This window comes from Anticarsia gemmatalis, chromosome 6, assembly GCF_050436995.1.
Source record: "Anticarsia gemmatalis isolate Benzon Research Colony breed Stoneville strain chromosome 6, ilAntGemm2 primary, whole genome shotgun sequence".
NCBI lineage: Eukaryota > Metazoa > Arthropoda > Insecta > Lepidoptera > Erebidae > Anticarsia > Anticarsia gemmatalis.
Window position 1 is genome coordinate 8,063,155 of NC_134750.1, and position 21,501 is coordinate 8,084,655.

The 21,501-nt window shown below is 33.3% G+C and overlaps 1 protein-coding gene across 1 annotated transcript; it reads right to left on the reverse strand.

Annotated features, from left to right (window-relative positions):
- Window positions 1–1,222: 1,222 nt before the first annotated feature.
- On the reverse strand, window positions 1,223–21,182 carry LOC142973892 (opioid-binding protein/cell adhesion molecule homolog). Its single transcript, XM_076115922.1, has 11 exons — window positions 20,972–21,182; window positions 20,679–20,837; window positions 11,558–11,655; window positions 8,019–8,226; window positions 7,522–7,689; window positions 6,656–6,784; window positions 6,226–6,363; window positions 3,472–3,621; window positions 3,084–3,116; window positions 2,931–2,993; window positions 1,223–2,374 (listed from the first exon to the last, which is right to left on the reverse strand). Exons 2-11 carry the CDS (start codon window positions 20,779–20,781, stop codon window positions 2,268–2,270), a joined length of 1,197 nt encoding a protein of 398 aa, XP_075972037.1. The 5' UTR covers window positions 20,782–20,837; window positions 20,972–21,182; the 3' UTR covers window positions 1,223–2,267.
- Window positions 21,183–21,501: the final 319 nt, after the last annotated feature.

Here is a 21,501-nt window from a genome sequence, read left to right on the forward strand (position 1 = left end):
GTCATAATATTTCAATTGTTGTGTAACTTATAATTCCTTTAAACAAATATGTAGCTTACCATTTCTCAGTCAATTTAGTCGATTAGATAGTAGGTAGGTATAGCGATGTTAGCACTGTTAAGTATTCTGTATTTAGAGAAGCATATATCCCCCGAGCATTATTGCAAGAGCTGTGTCTACAATTTGTGTAGGCAAGGCGTACGAGTATGACTACTAATTACCTTTACACGTCTCTTGATTATACTGCTTTAGACAGATCAATTCGTACATCTTTCGATAAAGCTTTGAAATTAGATAGGCGCATGTTTCAATTAATTATTTTCCTTCAGGCTGAAATATTAACTTTACACACACGTGTTCAAACAATATGATATTGAATGTAAATCAAATCATACTTGCTAATTGGTTTACAAGCACACAATGAATAATATCAGATTAAAATTTATTCAAGCTTCTAATACCACAATGCTTTTTGAAGAATTTTTATGAAAAAGCGTAGGTAACTTTAGTATGAAGGATTTAAAAATACGAGTAAGCCACATAGATTGCTATCCGCCTTGTCATGTATTTTATTCTGCATAGAGTAACAGTCTGCTAAAAGCAACCCAACGCCAATTTATAAAATACATTTCGAGAAGACTTAGACTAGCTAACTAATGAAACGTCCAAGTGGCATGTTTGTTGGTGTTGCAATTTCTGTACTTTTCCTTTTACAGAGTCCGATTACGGCCTCAATAGTGAAAGGAGTCCTCCTTATTATCAAAACAACAAACCATTATACACGGTTGCAACACTGAATCTGTGGAATATTAATGAACAAGCTTAGTTGCACAAACGAACCAACTATATAATTAAATTACGTTTGATATATTAAAAGTTAAATACTTTGCTTCAAGTTAATTTGCTTTGTGCATTATTTTCGTAAAAACACTTGCACAGTATAAGTATGTGTATGTGTATTAATACAAATTTCAGATGTTTTGTTTGAAGACCAATGTACTGATTTTCCTTTACCAGAGGCAGAGATTAGCCCTCTTATTCATAAAAATACATGAAGTTATGAAAGGCTTATATAGAGTTTTGTTTCTTTCACTCCTTAGCGAAATGTAAAAGAGAAAACATATTATAGTCGTTTTTTGACTAAAATAGGTTTATAGTGTGTTTATGAATAAGAGGGTAATAGTTTAGGGGTGAATAAAAAAAGCTGTTAAATTAATAGTCGTTTATTTATACGGAAAGCAACAGTGGTCCGCAGTACAACAGAATTTTGACACTCTAGGACACTAGGACAGAGCTTATGGGAACATTATATTTACACCGACATGCACATTTATAACATAGGAATACATCAATGACGATCAAGGCTAGTGAAGAAATGCGTACTTCTGCGTAACGTGCCTCATTGATGTGTTGTAATACATCGGAAAATTACTTTCTTAATATAAAAGCAATATAACCCAACTGATCCCATGTTTACTCGTCATTATGCCCGTGTAATTGACTGCCTTCAGCAGAAATCCCGCTTAAATTTAAGCATAAATAACTTGTACATTATCTATATGAATTACTTTTCGCTTTATATATACAAGCCTATTTCCATGAAACTCAGTCTATATTTATTAATACTTTCAATATTCTGACATAATTAATATATTTGTCTAAAATTACTTAAATATAATTTGCCTAAATTGAGATCTAAGAGATATGTTCCGTCATTACCTATTACAAAATGTTCGATAAGGTTAAATCAATTTTGTTACCGATCTATCTATTTAACAAAACAACAGTATTAAAATAACACGTTTCATTATTCTAAGTATTATCTATATCTTCTTTCATTAACAGGTATATTATGCATTGTAAAACTAATGAATTTACGTCTGATTAATTTGATTCTAAGAGAATTTGTTACGTGATCATGTATAAATAAGTATTTGTATAGACGATACTCAGCGCCCCAATCGATATTTTCAATCAGTATGTGATTACAATGATTAGTAATTGAAAATACTAGCATTTTATTACACGTGAACTAAACACAAAAAAACTAAAGAGTTCGTTTCTCTGAAATAAGACTTAAAAAAGTACAGTCTAGTAACCAAGACCACGTAATGTCGTTACAGTAATTAAAATTAGTCATTTGCAAAACATAACTCGAGGCTAATATCGAAAATTTATAAAACATCAAAGCGATACTCCCATCCAAGTGATTGTACTGTACTGGAAGGTATAATTAATTTATATTCTTAGTTGCTCAAAGAGAAACATCATCCTCGAGATGTTGCTATCTTGATTAAAATGACTAATGAGAACAAAAAACCGTAGCGGCACTGATCTTTCGAGACTGCCCTGTTGAAATCTTGTAACCTGAAATCTGAAAACATTTTACTAATTAGCAAGCGAACAGAATATTTTCGTTGTTAGTGAGTTAACTTGGATAAAGGGTTTTATTTTTATATTCTCAAAGGGATTTTTAAATTAACTAAATGAAAAATCCAATGAGAAACGCAAACAGAACTAGGCCAATAGACAACGTGTAAAAAATATTGAAAGTAATAAAATGAGTGGGTGCTTAGGTATACGTAATAATGTTATAGTTTTAGAATTAAAAACTAGTTAGATGCCAAAAGTCGCTTAGGGCTGTCATAATTATACTATTGAAGAGAGTGGAATATAACATTGTGTTAAAAAGCTCTCATACGTTATAAACGAAATTTAAAAGAAAAACATTAAACGAAAAGCTTTATACAAGTATGTAAATATTTTTCATATGAAGCATGTTAAACAAATATTTCCGTGAAAAACGCCATTAGCCTTTGTATATCAATTTAAATCAAGATATTTATGTTCTAAACACAGGCTATGAGCAAGCCAGCGTAATTAGTAGGGTATTAGAAACAAATGGTTTTCGATTGTCCGTTAATACGTACCTTGTGTGCCAAAGGGTGTACTTTCCGATGACTTATCAGCCATAATATTCAGCCGCTGAACAACTGTGAAAATATTTTATATAGTTTATAAAATATTTAAAGAAGATCCAACCAATTGAGTGAAGAAATGAAAGAAGGTTTATTTATAATTACCGTTTTTATTCTCCATCGCTGGAAGAGGCATAGCTGAATGTACAAAGTTCAAATTAATCATGATAAACAATAGATAAGATAAATGATAAAAGGAAATAACATCAAAGCTATTTTGGAGTGAAAGGAGTTTAGGTTAATTGCTGCAAAAGTAGTGCCTATTCAATTTCGATTCATTGAGTGAAATCAGTTTCAATACATCAACGATATATTTTTCTAGAGGAAATAATAATATACTAAATAGATACAGTAATATACTTACACAACAACACAACAAACCGTTTAACTGTTACATATTTAGTTGTATTTACAAGTATATCACGATAGCGTCCATTTTAAAAGCACACATTATAATGTACAAGTAGGTACAATAAATATCAATGAAACTTACGATACAACTTAATGGTGCCCTCAGTGTCTCCGAGGGAGTTTTTAGAAACACATTTGTAGGTCCCATAATCGGAACTCGTGACCCTTCGTATAGCGAGCCGCAGCACTGATCGATATGATCCATCTATCTTCTGTGGCTCGAGACCTCCCCCTAAACATGAAAATGTATTTAACATTATTACACAAATATACAATGCGGTGTATGTGAACGTTTCTCGTTGAAAATTGAAAAATCAATATACAGGTAAGCGCTCGGTACCGTGATTTCGATTAAACATAGAATATATTTTGAACGATTCTTGTAAATGTTAATAGAGGCAATTTGTGGTGGATGACACCTCCTACCAGGCATTTACGCTTGGTTTCGCTTAATCAATTTGAACTTGGGGTTAGTTACTGTTATTATAAGACCCTTTGTTACTATGAGGAGATGGGAAGGTAAAAACTACCAGATTCCCCTTACTTCGGGATTTTATTCATCTCCAGTACCAGCAAGAAGGTTTGGCGTGCCTCTCTTTTTTGGATATTATGACCAATTACGTCTTTGCAGGTTTTGAGTGCAAGTAAAATGCGAGTACGCGCACTTTACTTTGCTCAAGAGTTTTACTCAAAAGCAAGAAATTCTCTAATCGTGAACGACCAAATTCATAGCTCAAAGACCCATTGTTCATCCTATAGAACGCGAAGTATAATCTGTATAGTCTGTTAAAAACTCTACTCTAATACGACTCTGATATTTACAACGATACATTGACCATTCATTGATCGTCAGAACATTTAAATAAATAAAAACATATTTTATAATGTATTGTCATTGTTTTGACAATGTCATATTTATTGACTGTAATTTACGACGTTATATCCACAAATTGTTGTTGTATGATTATTATTATTATACACAAAAAGCCTTACTAAACGTAAAGGTAAACTTGTGCGTAACTCTTTCTTATGCTTAAGATACAAATATCTTTTTAATTTAAATCTCATAATTTAATAAGACAGGCAACTTTTAGCTACAAAGATATTTACTATGTAAATGTAAAATAACATCTCGAGTGTAAACCCAAAGGATTCAAGAAGTTTAAATTTTCTCTGGCCTCTAAGCAGATGAAGCACATGCACCAAGCGTTACATGCCCATCAGTTATTCATTTGTCTCGTCACCTGGCAGGAGAGACCTTTAAATAAATAAAATAAACGCGAAATGTTTAAAAAAATATCAACTTGTCATCTAGTGTTCACTTGATCAAATAATTACGTTGTTGTCCTTCTTTTGTGAATATGATGAAAAGGAATAGTTACCACGCACCCTAATATCTTTTCAAATAAGGAGCTAACAATATTAAACGGTATAAATATCTTCGTCACAATACCACAACAATAAAGAAAATGCTTTCACGCAATTCGATTACATGTAAAATATTGCCTCAACAAGCGGCTTAGTATCCGTACGTCGGTACTTAGGACGTATGATGATACTGGAAATATAAAATTTATGGTCCATTTCGCTTAATAAATAAGGTACGCGTCTATTTTGTGTGTTCTTTCAAATGTATTTACTTAAGTCGTAAAAATACTCGTAGCTACATTCATAGCACCTACATCATGTTTACTTACGTTTCTTTTACAAATGTATTTGAAATATTGATCAGAATTCATAATTTTGTGACAAAGTAGCATTTAAATGAATGAGACGTTGAAACGTTGGACTTACTTTTTTCGACATGGCAATTTAAACTTTATAAAACTCTTCATAAAATAAAACAGTTTCAAATTTCTCAATCCCGAGAAGGTAAAATATTAGGCGTGTTTGTTATCGGTAAAGACCAAAGTAGGCGAAAGGCGAAGGGTCGATATGACTCAAACAAAGTCCAAAATGCTTTTAATTACGGACTTAGTCAGGTAACCTTAGGTGTGTAGATTGTAGACTGAGGCAGGTATTTAAGCCTCTATTCGAATCCGAAATAGAATTTGAAATGGATATCATCTTGTTAATTACATTCACAGTCGGAAAGTTCACTGAAGGTTTAGTTGTACTACCAATGCCTACTATTGACTCCACCGAGAATAAATTATTACTTAAGTACGTTTTATTGTAAAGCGAGATTCTACGAAATGTATTGTCCGGGCTCAAGTGATTTATCACACACTTGTACCATTTTTCAACTACTATTCTTATCTACTATATTACTTACTGTACAACTCTCACAAGAGTAATATTAAAAATAAATATGCATGCTCAGTTGATATTTTAGTGCCAGTTGCTGGCCGCTCTTTCAGAGAGCGACAAAACTCCACTTTATTTAAACACGGCTACATAATACCACAATAAAGTAAAAGATTATATCGTAAAATATAAAAGTAATGAAAATGCGTTACTATACAAAGGTCTTGTTAATTAGATTCTCACAATGGAAACGAGAATCGTAAAAGGTAGGATTCACAATACTAATAAGCTTCATACATTCAGTTCAATCTAACATTATGGGATATATAGTAACAGTTTCGACGAAACGTATTTGGTTTTAGTGGGTGCTAAACGTAACGTAACTAATTTAGGTGAACGCAAACGCAAGCGGGCGACTAAATGGTAAGTCCAATGCGGGTAAGATCCATTGACCAAACGTTCTGTAACCTTTTACAGATTTGTGGCGAGTTAAGACGTTCACTTATAATAAGCTTATCAGGTAATAATATAAGTGCATTATTATGTGACTTTGAGTAAGAGAAACTATTATAATAGTAAAGGGACTGACCGACTGGAACAATTTCGCCGTTATCTCTACTCCAGTAGCTGACAGGTTTGGGATAGGCCTCGGTCTCACACTCAAGCACCAGCTCGCTACCAAGTGCCGCGCCCACCAGTTGGTTCCTTATATTTATCACCGGAGGAACTGCATCAATAGATAATTATTTTAAGTTGAGTTAAAAAAGTATAAACCTTATTTCCAAAGACTGCGTTTGCGCTGGAATAAGTATGTATTTATTTAAATGATCATAAAACGTTGACTATATAGGCAGTCAGTAACTAAAATAAGTCAAATAAACTTATCGGATGTAGCTGTCAAGCACAAGTTCACGACTCATTATTGCGACTTACAGATTAACAAAACTATAAAACTTAGAATGAAAAATCTCGGCACTAAATGAATAAAAAGGAAAGTAATTTCAGTATATTGTACTTACACTGCACAGTGAGCATGATTCTCTTGCTCGGAGTAGGCGGCACTCCATTCGAGGCGATACATAGGTAAGCGCCCGCATGCTGCCTTGTCACCCGACTTATATTTAATACTGGGCCTTCGTACGACGACACTAAGAATTAAACATTCACCGTTAAACATTGTTTTACATAAGAAACTTTAACCAACCCGACAAGAAAAAGACAAAACATCTATTCTAGCTCTACATTTAACGGAACCGGGCTTTGTTATATTGATTGATTTATACATATAAAAAACATCGCGTAAGAAATTTATCGTTTTTAGATGAAACAATATTATTAATGCTTGTACACAGGTGTAGTTCCAAGTTGTTATAAGCTTACGCAACTATGGAAGCAACAGTTTAGCGTAGCGAACTAAAACTTGATACAATATCTAAGCACTTATAATAATCTTCTTCTTTCGCCTTGTTAGTGCTTCATGTTACTTTTTTTCGTTCGTTTATTACGTAAAATCTGTGTTAAGCGTTGTTTCTACTGAATTATACAAACAACATAATACCTTATGGATTATAAAGTAAATTGATTGCAAATAACCGAATCGGTGGTACTTTAAGTCTTACATTTTTAACATTGCAATGTAAATAATAATACCTACACAAAGTTTGATAACTGGATAGTGAACGAAAAAATAACAGGAAATTTAATTGTGCAAATATTTATGTAAGGGACGATAAACCTTTCCATTTTATTCTGACGTTTTGGGCGAATTGCATCGGACGGGGCGTTACCGGCCCGTTCACTCGTCACGAGTAGAATACAATAATATATCATATTGTAAAATAACAAACAACACGACGGCGGCAAATAATTACAAATGTGTAAAAACCTTGTATTCCATCGGCAACAGTAATAGCTTTGGTGCCTTTGGGATGTTCTCTTCGCCAGGTGATTTGTGGCTGTGGTGACCCAGTCGCAGCACATGTTAAACTGATCGGGGCTCCTTCTCGCACTGTCTGGTCCGTGCTCGTGCCGCGGTCCAGTATGTCGGGCGGTACTAATGGATAAAGCAAAAATAGTTGACGTCATCACACAACCCCGTTTAAGACCGGCTAAACTTATCAACAGCATATAGTTACCATTTCATTAATAACTTCATGGAATATTTGACACTCAATTTGTTGGTAAGGTTAGTGTTACACGGCATTGTTGTTATAAAATATTACAACAAAATAGTCTTTGTAGATAATTGGTAAAATAAAGCTGACGCTTTCTCTTGGAAACAGTGACCATAAATTACGGAGCTAGCTCTTTTGTCTCTTTATTGCTGTCTTCTGGCTAGTAACTAAAATATAGTTGCAAAAGCTTTTGCCGTTATATACTCACCAACGATATCTAAATAGCCGAGCTGGCTCTTCATAGGATCAGTGTTAATCTGGCACATGTACCACCCTCTGTCGGTCTCGCGCAGTTCTCTGATGTGGAGGAACCAAGTGCGGTGGTCGCTGTGAGTCACTCCCACTCTCCGACTCCGCGATATGACGTGCGTGTGGATTGTGAGAATGGTCTGCGTGTCCACTCTCAGCCACGCGACCTATTACGTACGAAAGGTTTATTACTACCACCATTACAAACACCATAACAATCGCAGTATAAAAATTCCAAATAAGTTTCGAAACGTACTATAAATGTACATTCCCTCGCTCTACGCCATTTACTCGCATATAACATCGATTGAAAAACTTTTTCAGTTTCGATTGACATTTTTCGGAGTCGAGAGTCGAATTTCTTTGGCAGTTTTAGGCTACAATTGTACTACAGAATTAAACGTATTTATAACTTTTTCATTTCATATGTAACAAGCCTAGGTTTCCAGTAAGATTATTTACAGGAGGGGAGGAAAGCAATATGTTTCACCTAAGAACATCTTACTGAGATCCTCACCCTCTAGTAACAAAATCCTACTTTGAACATTCATTGAAACGGTCTGTCGGGGAGCCCATTTTCAGCAATGAACATTAGGTGTCTTACATAAAGATGTTCTACTTAATGTACCAACATTTACTGGTCTAGTTACAGAAAATATCGCTCTATTAAGTAAATCTGAATTCACAAAGATAACTCATTCAAACTTGCCTCATCTAATTATGATAGTATTTTCAGTATACATACTATGTAATTTGTTTCGGTATAACCATAATCTCTATGTATCGGACATAGAGACCGGTATGTAATTACATGAACGTATACGTTTACATAATAGAAACAACGGTTAGTTTCAGCACAACGTAATATAATATAAATTCATCAAAATAGTCTGTTATTGTTAATATTAATATTTGCTCTAACAAATACTGTTCATGAATAATATGAATATTACTAGATTAGCATTACGTCACGTTGAGTATTTAGAGATCGTAAAATGTCAGCAAATCACAACAGAAGTAGGTATGGTGGTACAAATCCGCCGGATAGACATTCTTAATCGTCTATAACGATACCCGCGGGAGGTGTTGGACCTATTCTTAGCGAGGCTAAACGGCTAAATTGAATTGCTATTCTAAAAACGATTAATTCCTATAGTAACGGCGACCTACATTATTTTCATACAATTTTGTACGAAACAGAAGACAATACTAACATTCCACCTTAAGTAGTATAAACCACAGTCAATCTGCCGTAGTATTCTGTGTTAGACTAATGAAATGACGTATTGAATAGTTATGGCCATAATGATAAAAAATAGAGATTGGGGATAATACAGTAATAATTTGATTTTTTTTTTTTTATGTACAAGGATATAAATAACTCTTAACTAAGCATTAAAAAGCATAAAAATACGCTATCTTTGACCTGAATTTCGTGTAAATCGTTAATTTAAAAGCAATCACGACAGTTAAGTTTCAAGAACCGATCAAGTTTAGGGCAGTTTACCCTACTTGTTAGGTATGTATATAACAAAGTTGTGAACCTTGTTGGTAACAAACGCTAGAAAGTTCTTAATGCAGACAGATGAAACACTTAGAAAAACTAAAAGCTCTTCAACAAAGTGTTAGATAAGAAATATTGTAGGATCTAAAATCTTAACAACGGCTTAGTAGTCGAGTTCAGCGGCCTAATGGAAATATAAGTAGTAGTACAATACTGAAAACTAAGTTTTAAAGGCTCGATATCTCTTAATTAAGCTCGTTAGTATTCAAACGCTTCTTTTTAAGAAAACTCTAGCTTCTAAGCTGTTTGTAAGGCTGACCTTCGAAAATACAAATCACTGACACATATATTAGAATATGATATTTATCTCTTAGCTTATGCAGACTGTATTAATAGTTGGACTTGAGTATTTATAATAATAATCATAAATAATTATATTACTTATTGGTAGTAAATAAGTTCGAAAATATTGAACATTGGCAGTTATATTTTTCTATAATTGTGGGCGAATCGTCATATCGTCTTTCCCCAAAGCTGTTTTTTTGGGCACACGATACGGATAATATTGTCGTTAACGATAACCTGTTGACGAGTCTGTTTCAGCGACAGTAATAATATAGCAATATTACGATCATCGCCGAATCAGAACTTCAGTATAAAAATATATTTATAAAGTTATGTTTATTACGATAAGTTTATCTAATCATCTTTACTTAAAGCCACGCGTCCATACGCACACATATGCGACGTCACACACTTTTAAGTATAAGGAGAAATACCGACTAAGATAGAAATATAAACAAACTAGCTGACCGGGCAAACGTTGCTATGTCATATAAAAAAAAATTGTGTCACTTAGGTGTATGAAAAATAGATGTTGGCCGATTCTCAGACCTAATCAATATGCTCACAAAATTTCATGAGAAAAACTGTGACGCCAGAATTTTATATATTAGATTTTATACTTTAAAAGCGCAACACAACACTATCTAATGGAATAATTTATCAGAGAGGCGATTTACTATTATAGATTTTTAAGTGTGCTTCAAATGTCAAACTATTGATACTGGCTTTTTAATCTACAGTCGGTCATAAAAATATATATACTGTTGGTTATAAAGCTACAGGTTATTGTAACTGTAATGACAACACGTGTGACTAATTAACTCCCCTATTTATAAATGTTGTTCGCCTACGATTGGGTCAACTATTTGTAGCAATGACGGATAAGAAGAAAGCCTACGTGGAAATATTTATAACATCGATAACCCTACGCCATGCTATACTACTTATGACAGGAACTTGTATTAAAAATTATCAGTCAAATATTACAATCGTACGAATGCTTGTAGGACATTTTAGCATTCGTATGATTGATATAAGCTAATAAAATCTCTTTGGCTTCAAGAATCACAAATGAGTACACGGTTAATAAGGTTTCTTTCAGTGAGCTCGTGAGGTACCCAAATATCGAGCTTTTTTATGTAGAGAAAAGATTTTATTACAAATTCATACATACTATAATGCGAAAAGACTTTCTCCGACCTAATACTTATATTATTAGAAATACATTCCCGTCATTGCATGCATTCCACTCATAACATACACATAGAAACGTCAATCGGCCATTATCTATTACGCGTGGTCCAAATCGCATTTCGAATGACTGCATAAATTTATTTGCATATTACAATTTACCAATGATATCCCACTGAACATTTCTTGTTCAATTATTATTAGTACAAAATATTCAGACAGCAGCTTACTATGATAACTCACGTTGACATCACTGGCAATAACGTATATTAGGTAACGAATAAGCCTTCTTGGTAAAGTTTTAAGACAGCAAGATTTTTATCATTATAAAAATAATATTCGGATTGACAGTAGTTGTTTGAAAACCAGCATTTAGTCAAGTCACTGAGATTTTGGATAGATAGAACAGGTAAGTACTAATAGGAAGAAGATGTATGTATCTACACTTTATATCAAACCTTATATGTGGAGAGGTTGTGCACAGTGCAGGCGAGGATTGCCTCCCTCCCGAGAGGCGCCGTCACGTTTGCTATGGGCGCACTGAAACCAGGCTCATCTGAAACAAGTAAATGAACATCAGCCCTCGCACAAAACAAGAACAATAAGACCTTACTTAAAAGTACGGTACATAAGCCCGAACTCGACTGTTACAATAATAAGTTCAAGTCCAATTTTCATTTACACCTTCAAATCCTGAGTCGTGCAAAATCGACAATTTACCTAATATACTTGTAACACAACGAGAAGTTTAAATACTGTAAACATAATAACCCTGCAAGTTTCTGCAAAATCACCAATTATTTTCCTGCGCTACTTAAAACGCCATGTAAATGCACTCTACGAAGCAAAATCACTCAATTTTCCGTAACAACTTTAAGCGACATCCGACAATCAGTCAAAATCAACCGCACGATGAGGTTCGGATTTCCCAATAACTGATATACGCATATACACATGCTATGTGCTAATACCGACCAAATAATATGCACACACACAGCGTTAATCCTTGAACTCAACTGCGTGTGAAAAACTCGTTGCTGCTACGAATAAAGTTTTCATGTATTCACAAGTCATAAAATATAGCAAAATTCAATTACATTCACGTTTTCAACCATCAAAAACTAGGACGAGTTCAATATTTTGGGTCACTTCTATATAAAAATATTCAGTTCCACTGAATACTTAAAAATGTGAATACGAAAAAACACAGTATTCGGTGTACGCACCTAAGATCTATCCCCACAACACATTTGTCTCACATCGCCTTGTAAAAAAGGTCATCTACCAACGAATAATCCGAAAAAGGGTGAAAACCAAAATCGATGTCGGCTCATTCATTAAAGTTTCAGTGCACTGAATCAGTTTTATCCTCTTAACATCGATAGCGGAATTGGGTAATTTAGCAATCGATGCTCCACCAGCTACCTAATATAGCAACAAAGTAAATACATTATTTGGCTTACTACGTTTTGAATATAGTTGAAATATAAGTTGAATTCTGACTCGTGACACGTAGAGCTTAAAACGGAACTGTGCCAAAATACACCTCATTAATTTTTTACGAGTTTTTATTTACTGCGTCACTAAATCAAACGTTTCGTGTCTTTTATTTTCAAGTCGCACAATAGATTTGTTTGAATGCTAGAGGATATAAGGTCGTAAAGATACAAATATTAGCAACAGCCCTTCCCTATAAATGTTGATGTTTTCACCTTTTGGGAAATCGTGTTCGGTTTGTTATGAACAATATGAGTCGGTTGTTTAATTAAATTTAACCAATTCTGTAAAGAACGTTCATTCCAAAGGTCTTATTGATTTACCATGTAGGCGTCTGATTAAATGTTAAACCATAATTTAAAATTTTGTTAGTTATAGTATTATTCCAAGCTATTTTTACACAACTTTAATGAACCGCACTGCAACTATTTTAAAAAGTTACATATAATATAAAAACGTAAAAACGCGTTTACAGCCCAAATCTAAAGCCGTAGCAACTTCTGTTCACGCTGTTTTAATAGGCTTACATAGAAATTGACTGGACTTTAAATATTATTATGAAAAGTAGAGTATAAGTACAATAGTTTGAATACTTCTCATAGTTATAAAAACAACCAATATTTCCGATTTTTTAATATTCGATCATGCCAACACGATGGCAAAATATAAAAACCACAAAAATATTATTTCAATTTACTGATTATTTTTTTAGGAAAGCCTGGACAAAATCTTAAAGGAAGAATTCACATCCAAAACCCACGGAACAGGATTTATGTTTTATTTATTTACAACGTGTCGTTCGCAACTCCGCCCCTGCCGTCTAGCGCGTGTGTAGCTGGATTTCACAATCTTTTAAGAAAATATTTGCATAGAATATCCTACACTTGGTTATAAGAACGCTAAAATAATCACTGCGGTTTTCAGGGTACTGTCTTGGTTTGCGGCAACGTGTTTTTATTTTTCTAAGCTAAAGTAAGAAAATTATGGTTCCTATCCTCGTCCGTTTAACACATTTTTCTCCACATGTTTGTTATTTCAAACGTTAAATTTTACATTTAATTTTTTTGTGACTGAATAAAAATGTATAGTTTTTTCTTGGCTCCTAATGAGGCTCAATGATTTGTCAAAAACATTAAAGCAACCCTTTTTTCATTATTAATTTATGTATATTATTTCAAAATCCTATTGTTAGCACGAAAAAAGTTCTTTAATCGGTTTTTCGTATCGATCGTAATTATAACAATTAAAATAGAAAAATCTCAGAGAAATGGCAATATGTATAACATATACGAATTTAATAAAATAACTTCCACGAATGTAATCAAAGGCGACATCGAATGATCCTCAGATCAAAGTTAACAAATATGTTTATTCCAGTCTGTCATTGCACGCATCGTAGCAATTTTAAGAATAAATCTCGAATAAATAAGTAGAGTCCTTCACCCCATAAAGATAGGAATTTTGTAACGGTAATTATTCTGTCATGGACAGAACAAATATTGTTTTTATGATTATTGCATAGTGTAGAATGTGGGAATAACTACAGTTTAAAATGTTGTTAGACTGAGTATACCTATAGTGATTTGTAGCTGAGACGCTTGAAATAATGTTCACGAATGGTCAATCTGGCAAGTCCCTTTTCGCTGTTACCATGAAAAAACGGCATAGCAACTGAGAAATAAACATAGTTAATTACGCAAGCACGCGGTTCATACACAGCTAATTACACCGTTTACCGTAAATGATTCGTACCTTAGTTTTCCATGCTACAGACAGGGTAAAAGAATATTGAATTTATAGCTTGAACTGGTTTTATAATATACCTCTAGACAGGTGCTTATAAAACTAACAAACTCAAATTCAAGGTCTACAATTTATCACGAATCATAAACGATCTGTTATTACCAGAGTTAAAGCTAATAGAAAATTTCAATGTAAAACCAATATTTAAGTATTAAACACTAACCAAAACAATTTTGAGTGTACTTAGACAATCAGTTTAACGCTACAGAATTTAATAAGTACCATTTGACCCCAGTTAAAAGTCAAATTTGTCCGGTCAGTTAATGTCGATTATAAACTATAATTAGACCTAATACATAAATCGAATTGAAATCTAAAGATAAGAATTGCCCACGTACCAATCTCACGAAAGTTTCATACCTGTTCATAAATACTTACCTATAAATTCTAGGTTTTATTTATTGTAAGGTGAACTATAATTATAGCCATTTTGTGTTGTAAATAAACACCGATCTGTTCTTTGTAAACGAGTTAATACCTGTTCTTCTATTCCTTTGATAGGTTTCCTTAAGATAATAAGACCCCTTTCTTAAAATAACCTAGTAAACGACTGTGGAAGTGCTATGTTGATAAAAACTTTACCAAACTGTACGCCATTGTCATTGCGTATTTTTTACACAATTAAATAGTAAATCGTCACGTTTGTTTTTTTGAATTTGCATCGAAAACGGAACTGAATGAAATAATGGAAAGCAAATGAACGAACAACTTTAAATTTACTTTGTTAGTGTATCGTTTCTGCGTATTTTCATAGCATAAAAATGTGTATCTCTTGAAAAGCAAAATATGGTTAAGATTGACAGTGAAACGTTATTTTAATTGATTAATATAATTATGTTACCTGTATTTCAAAGTACACGCAGGGGCTTTGGTATCTTTACTTAATTTCATATACTATTAAAAATAATTATGTAACTTTGTTTTATTCAATCTTATAAATAGGCAATAAAGTTATTAAAACAGTTATATCACGAGATTATGGTTTTAACCTTGAGTTAGTCCCTAACGTAAACGTTATGCTAAAAATACAATTTCGTCATTTATTCGTTGTTCTTTTATTAAATTCACATATAAAGGTGAAACGTCTACTAACTCGAGTCGACATGTTCAGCGGTGGATAGAGCCATCTAGCAGTAAGAAATTAAACGACAATCTTTGCAGTTTAGGGCGCGTTCCCACTTTGTCGTGACGACAGATAATCGTGTAGTTTTAAGTGTCGTGTCTAATATGTTTAGATGGAGGTGTTCACATATAGAACGACACGATTTCGATCGTCACGACAATAAGTAGTTTAGTGGGAACGCGCCCTTAGCCGGTCACTCGATGTCTTCGTTTTACACATCACAAACAAACTTACACGGCCTTAATACAAAAAAACTTAATGCAACGTTTTACTAAACACATGATGAACTGTATTTTTAACTAGCTGACTCGCGCAACTTCGCTAGCGTCACATAAGAGAATGGGTCAAAATCCTCCCCGTTTTTGTAACATATTTACTCGTACTCTGCCCCTATTGGTCGTATCGTGATGATACATAACCTATAGCCTTCCTCGATAAATGGGCTATCTAACACTGAAAGAATTTTTCAAATCGGACCCGTAGTTCCTGAGATTAGCGCGTTCAAACAAACAAACTCTTCAGCTTTATAATATTAAGTATTAAGTATAGATAAGTTCGATGAATAAATAAAGAATACATATAACCTACAAGATCACTCATTGCAAAAACGCTTTTAAATTGAACAAAAATATTGTTTTGTATATCGAACAAAGCGTAATTTCTTCTTTGTAATTAATTGTAAAAGTAGCTCATTAATAATATCGATAGTGTAATATAACGAATCCACGTTAATGACGCGAAAGAATACTGAGTATTTTATCGTTTTCAAAGGCTTGTTACTGTAATTTATATGCTTTAAACGCCTTTTGTCTGTTCGTATTTATATATGAAATCAATAAATGAAAACGTTCTGTTAAATTAAATTGTTTTAAATGTCAATATTGTATCTAATCTAATTCAAGTCCAATTAATATGTTGCCTCCGTAAACTATTTGAAATAGTAAAAGTTATGAGCTAATATTGTACCAATGTGTTCAAATTCTATCATTACTTTTGGTTATACGAACAAGCTAGAGAGCACGTATCCGCTCGCTTTAATTTTTGCGTGTCCCGTCCCCGTTTCATGAGTATTTCCAACGGAAATTGTGCATCGTGATTTTTCCGGGATGAGTTGAAAACTGTCCGTAGTTACCTTACTCGTACACGTATCCAAACTTTAGTATTTTTAATAAAACTCTATTACACAGCTTGGGTCTGTATTGATTCCTATTTATTATATTATGTAACTAGTATTTCTCTGTTATTTTTCAAAGTTGAAACTTTCAGTGGATAATATACGTTTCTTGTGTAGCATAGTTTTATAAACATTCATGCTTATGCAAACTTTGAAAGACGTTATCAGCGCCTTGTGGGTAAATAGAGATATCTTTTACCTAAGTCTCTTACTTTAAATATAGTATATCAGGTATGAAAATAATCGGAAAACTTCGTCAGTATTATGTCTGGTAATTACTTGGTAGTTGTTATAATATTATATGGGTGCAGACTACATCCAGTTTCCTCTCGTCAAGTAGGTAAGCTACACTATTATTACGTGTAATTCGATAAGGTGCTTAACTTAAGAAGGTTAGTGTGTGACATGAATCTAAACGCTAATGCCAAAATACCCTTTAATAAACTGTGTTGTTTTTATTAAATTAGTTTGGTGGCACGCGACACACGAAACTAAAATATACTTACGGAATCAGGTCAAAACTGACACATACATAGGATTATAATAAAATCTCACCAATTGCGAGTCGAATTTACTTTTGGAGTGTTACGTGTATAATGTGAAACAATTCAACACTACTTTGTGTACGTTGTTTGTATATTTGTAAAAGTACCCGCTACACAAAGGCAAAATATAGTACGGGAGTTTTCTTTTTTTTCACTAAACAACAAATATGTAGACTATTGGCGACCTTCTCTTTTTAAACTTAGTATTATTTTAATATTTTTAAACGGTACACTTATAACATCTACCCAATGGTGCTAGGTAGAGAAATACTAAATAAACGTATTGGAAAATACTACGCACGTACCCGACGCCAAAAGCTTTTTGCAGTTTTATAACATTTTCTTATAGGTATGTCCGTATAGAAACTGCTACAAAGTGAAATCTAGGGGCATATATTAAACGGTATTCGAACTCTAATTTTGTATGCCGAGTGACTAGCTGTCTGGCCTAACTGATATTATGTATGGATGACTTCTGATAGCCATACCAAAATAAATTGCATCACACCGAAGCAAATTCCCAGGAGTTTGTTATAAATATCCGTCGTCATTCCTGGTACAGACGACAGTTGTTAAACGCTTTAATATGTAACATATGTATTTGTATTTACAGATACTACGGAATATGATGGGATGATCTTTATAAAACAGTCACGGTTGAGACAGTTACCCAATGGTATTGGGTAATTCTTCAATGCCCAATTCATCAGTTACGACAGTGAAAATCCGAAACTTCAACCTATAAATGCCCCACTTATCTTTATATGCTAATAAATCACAATCTAGTTTAAGTATCGAAATGTAATTGGCCGATGCGGCGTCCGGAACAATGGACAATTGGAGCCAAACTCAAAACAGCGCTATAATCACGACCACTAAATACATAATAAACTATCGACGTAATGGAAACTTGTGTCATAAATATTATGGCTATATAAATCTTGACAGGGCGATTTGATTTAATGTTTTCTAAATGGCGTTATAGTGGTTGATATTGTTAAAACTAGGCTTGTTAAACTTCCGACGTTGTCACTGACAAATTACGAACGCGCCCGGCGCGCTCCCAGCCCCCACTAATTGACTGCACGTCAAATTTAACCGCGATAATCCAAATACAAGCGAAGACCGATGCCTTTTAGATTCACACCTTTTATAATGGCAATACTTATACATTTTATCGTGTAATCGAACGGTATCATAATATGTTTTAGTGATAGTACACCACCGTTATGTTAATATATAATATACAAAAATGTATTGAATAACTGAATAATTTTCTTTCTGCAACAAATTTTCGAAAAATAAGTACAAATTTTATTACCCAATGCAGAAAAAAACTAGACTAATAGTTAAAGCGAAAATTATGGAGAGACTATTTAGTATTCAAATTATTCCAATGCTATACCATTAAAAACACCGCGGTTGCAATTCAAGAATGTTTAACAAAATCACACATAGTTTAACTTTGAATTGGAAGTTTCCTCGCAGAAATCTTGCAGCTTTCGCCAAGCTGAAATATGATTTGCCTTTTGTTTCGTCGGCGTAGCATTGGAAGTTTTTTGAATATTAACAAACTGTAAAAAAATATTGCAATGCAATGTGCTCGATGGGAGAAAACTTTTAAAATAAAATTTCCTGGAAGCAATTTCAAATATCCAAACATTTTGATATTTTGCAATTTTAACCGTTTACACGGTTTGTTTATGTGATTGCTACTATCCGTTCATTAATGTAGAATTTTTTGCTATTGAAATAAAAACTACGAAATTGCTTCCGTAAATATTGTTTCTGCTGTATCACAAATATTTATTAATCCATTCAACTCCATTTTACTTCGACTCGAAAAAATCAAAAACATTTTGGGAACGTTGATGAATTTGTCGCCGGCTTTTTGTAATTACCTTTACATATGCACATATTTGTTGTTCATTTACATACTACAGAATCAGTAAGGGTCAACGACCTGACATAGCGTAGAGTAGGTGATTAGACAATCACACTAACGAGCTGAGTAAGGTCTACATACAAATCTAGATCGTTATTTTAACGGAGTACAGTTTGATTAGTTAGTTAAAAAGTTCCTGATAGATGGACTTATTACTAGTAGAATAAAATCTGTCATACCGACAGTTTAGTGACGAGAAGAGTTTTAAAGTTATCTCTTTATTATAACTATTTTAATATTATAACCTATGAAGCCTGGGTCCCTTTTTAATTTAAATATATTTCTTGACGTCTTATGTGTCATTTAGGGAATATGACTGCACGCGCAGAAAATTTAATTCTGATAAAAATCAGCGAATGAAATAAATAATACAAAATTTCTAGCGTTGTGTTGTAGCTTATATTTATAGAGTTATAAACTTTTATAACATTTTTAGCGTGGATAACTGCGTAATAAATTTATATCTGTTGACAATAACCACAACGATAATTCCGTTTATAGGTTTGATTGCTCTATTGTATTTGAATTTTTTGGATGATTAACTACTAACAAGTATCGACGACGCAAAACTGTGTTTTTTTAACAATCATAATTAAATTTGCATGGTTAGCCTAGTATATTTGCATGTTATAATGACTCTCATTTAATTAACCGATTCCTAGTAAAATACAACACAAGTTTGAACAAACGAATTTTATGGAACGTATGTGGCACTGTTATGCGACTTATTGCAATATTATAATTGTAAGCTAACGGCCGGTTTTTCTATTCCTAATAACTTAATTAATGTAAACGTTAAAACAAATATATATATATATATATAAGGATTGTACCGAGTGACGTTCTTTGATCTCTGCCAGCCCCTATGGGAACTAGGCATGATTTAAAATAGTGTACAGAAAATCAGTCAAAACGACAACATTATCTTCGAATAATAAGCTGGCAACAAAAATGGCCGAAATTAATAAAAAAATGAAGTTCTACTTAATCCAGTATTAAAATTATGTAGAAACTAGCTTTTAAATTATTTTCTAACGCGTATTTGCAGCATCAACTTTTACACTAAAGATATTACAAGTTTTTTGAAAGCGAGTCAAAAATAATTTTGCATCAGCTTATAATTTATATCCGATCAATGTAAGTAATTCGACTTTTTAAAATTCTAAGTAAATTAACTACTGAATTATTACTGTTACATTTTTGTTTCCAGATTTTGCAGAATGGTGCGATACTAAAGAGAATTGATCCGACACAATAAAACGGATAGAAATATCTTGGAAACTCATAATACCGGCGCGTTTTTTTTTGGCACTTTATGGTAAGAATACTTTAAATATTATATCGCAATTTCCAAATATGACATAATATAAAAAAAATATTTATTTATCAACATGTAACGAGCATCTAATCGTTTATTAAATGTTGCCTAAGTAAAAACAAAAAGCGTTTTGCTATCGTATAACTACAATGATTAAAAATAAATCATACTTACGTGTCGTAGCGTCTGTTGAAGCAGCAAATAGCCAATCCAATACGAACAGGGCTAATAACATTTTTCCACTTTTCCATAAACACAGTTTACATAGACAGTTCATGATGGCCTATTATATTAATATTAAGACATATAATGCTCCTCGATCTGCATTTCAGTCTCCAATCATGAAAATAAACCCAATGTCATGGGCCCCATGATGGGTGCCACTTATAATTCAATAAAGTTATTAATTAGAAAAAAAATCGTGACAATCTCCCCGAAAAAATTGGTTTGTTTTGACATGTGATTACCGGATTATATCATGAAAATAAAAATCGCAATAAACAAACTGAACCCCAAAACACGCGGTAAATTCTGTTTTAGATTGCATAGAGCGCACGCAAAAAAGTGATTAAGGGGCGGTCAACTCGGAGAGTGTACAATATTTTCCCGAAATCCCGTGAAAAGTTTGTTACGAGACGTGTTCCGGGCGGCGGGCACGCGACCGGCACCGCTGACGGCTCGCAGATAACTGTTGCCACTGACTTGTGCCGCTCGCCGGTCGAGCCTGAAAGCACCACCCCCTTCTTGTTGCCGTCTCTCTCACATAAGGTAAGCCCGCGTACAATTCATAAAACAGCCTTCGCTTTAACCTTCTCATACTGACATTTTCTTTCATAATAGTATGGTAAAAATACCGAGTTTATTGGCTAACTCATTCTCATATTATATACCAATCCGTGCAATTCAAATGTCATTCACCAAATGTATATAACAGGGGACAGATAAGTGCTGTTTTTTAAAGTTTAGTTTTTAACTCTACAAATATCAATTCTAAAAT

Excerpts from the sequence above, each read along its gene's own strand:
- LOC142973892 (XM_076115922.1), bottom strand. The coding sequence starts at position 20,781 with ATGAACTGTCTATGTAAACTGTGTTTATGGAAAAGTGGAAAAATGTTA. Across the intron at positions 8,227-11,557 it reads ACAACCTCTCCACATATAAG|GTCGCGTGGCTGAGAGTGGA; the intron begins GTTTGATATAAA and ends CGTACGTAATAG. Across the intron at positions 6,785-7,521 it reads TGTTGCCGATGGAATACAAG|TGTCGTCGTACGAAGGCCCA; the intron begins GTTTTTACACAT and ends TTTAATTCTTAG.